General features: G+C 69.4%; 1 protein-coding gene across 1 annotated transcript in view; it reads left to right on the top strand.

Moving 5' to 3' along the window:
- TRPM5 (transient receptor potential cation channel, subfamily M, member 5) overlaps positions 1-601 on the top strand; it is a 33,129-nt gene that overhangs the window by 31,099 nt on the left and 1,429 nt on the right. The window contains exon 19 of the mRNA XM_010855228.1: positions 271-599. Coding sequence (XP_010853530.1) covers positions 271-599 — 329 coding nt within the window. The remainder of the gene's footprint in view (positions 1-270; positions 600-601) is intronic.

The following is a 601-nucleotide window of genomic DNA, read 5'->3' as shown; positions in this document are numbered from 1 at the left end:
GGTGGGTATGCAGTCAGGGCAGGAGCAGGGCGGAGAGAGCCTGGGGCTTCAGGACTCGTGCCCGCCCCTCTGGGAGGAGACCCTGCTGCTCCCCAGGGGTCCTGCGCTGAAGACCCCTCCCCGTCCACTCCTCACACACACGCTGGAGCCTCTTCCTCCCTCTCTTGAGTGACAGCCATCAGAGCGGTGTCAGGGGCAGCCGGATGGCAGGGGTGGGGGGGGCGGTGGACGCAGGCTCGGCCCCAGAGCCCCCAGCCTGCCCTCCTCCAGGTTGGCTACTGCGCGGCGCTCCTCTCCTCTGTGGCCGAGTCGCTGGCCCGTGGCAGCGCCAGCTGGAGTGAGTGTGACGGCCCCCATTCCCCAGGCGCTCGGGGGGCGGGTGGGCACGGGCAGCCCTCTGCCAGCCTGCAGGCCTGGGGGCTGTGTCCTCTGCCTCACCTTAGGCCTCCACTTTCCACCTGTCCTGGGCGAAGACAGGCCCAGGTTTTGGATGGTCCTTGGCTGGCCACGGTCTTTAGGGCACTGGGGCCCTCTGTGGGAACCCACCGACTCAACCGGAGCGTGGTTCATGGGCCCCACTGGCTGCTTCCCCCACCCACCC

The sequence above is a fragment of the Bison bison genome, unplaced genomic scaffold, assembly GCF_000754665.1.
Source record: "Bison bison bison isolate TAMUID 2011002044 unplaced genomic scaffold, Bison_UMD1.0 scf7180017864360, whole genome shotgun sequence".
In the NCBI taxonomy this organism is placed as follows: domain Eukaryota; kingdom Metazoa; phylum Chordata; class Mammalia; order Artiodactyla; family Bovidae; genus Bison; species Bison bison.
Note: the sequence above shows the minus strand (reverse complement) of the source record. Positions and strands in the feature narration are given on the sequence as shown.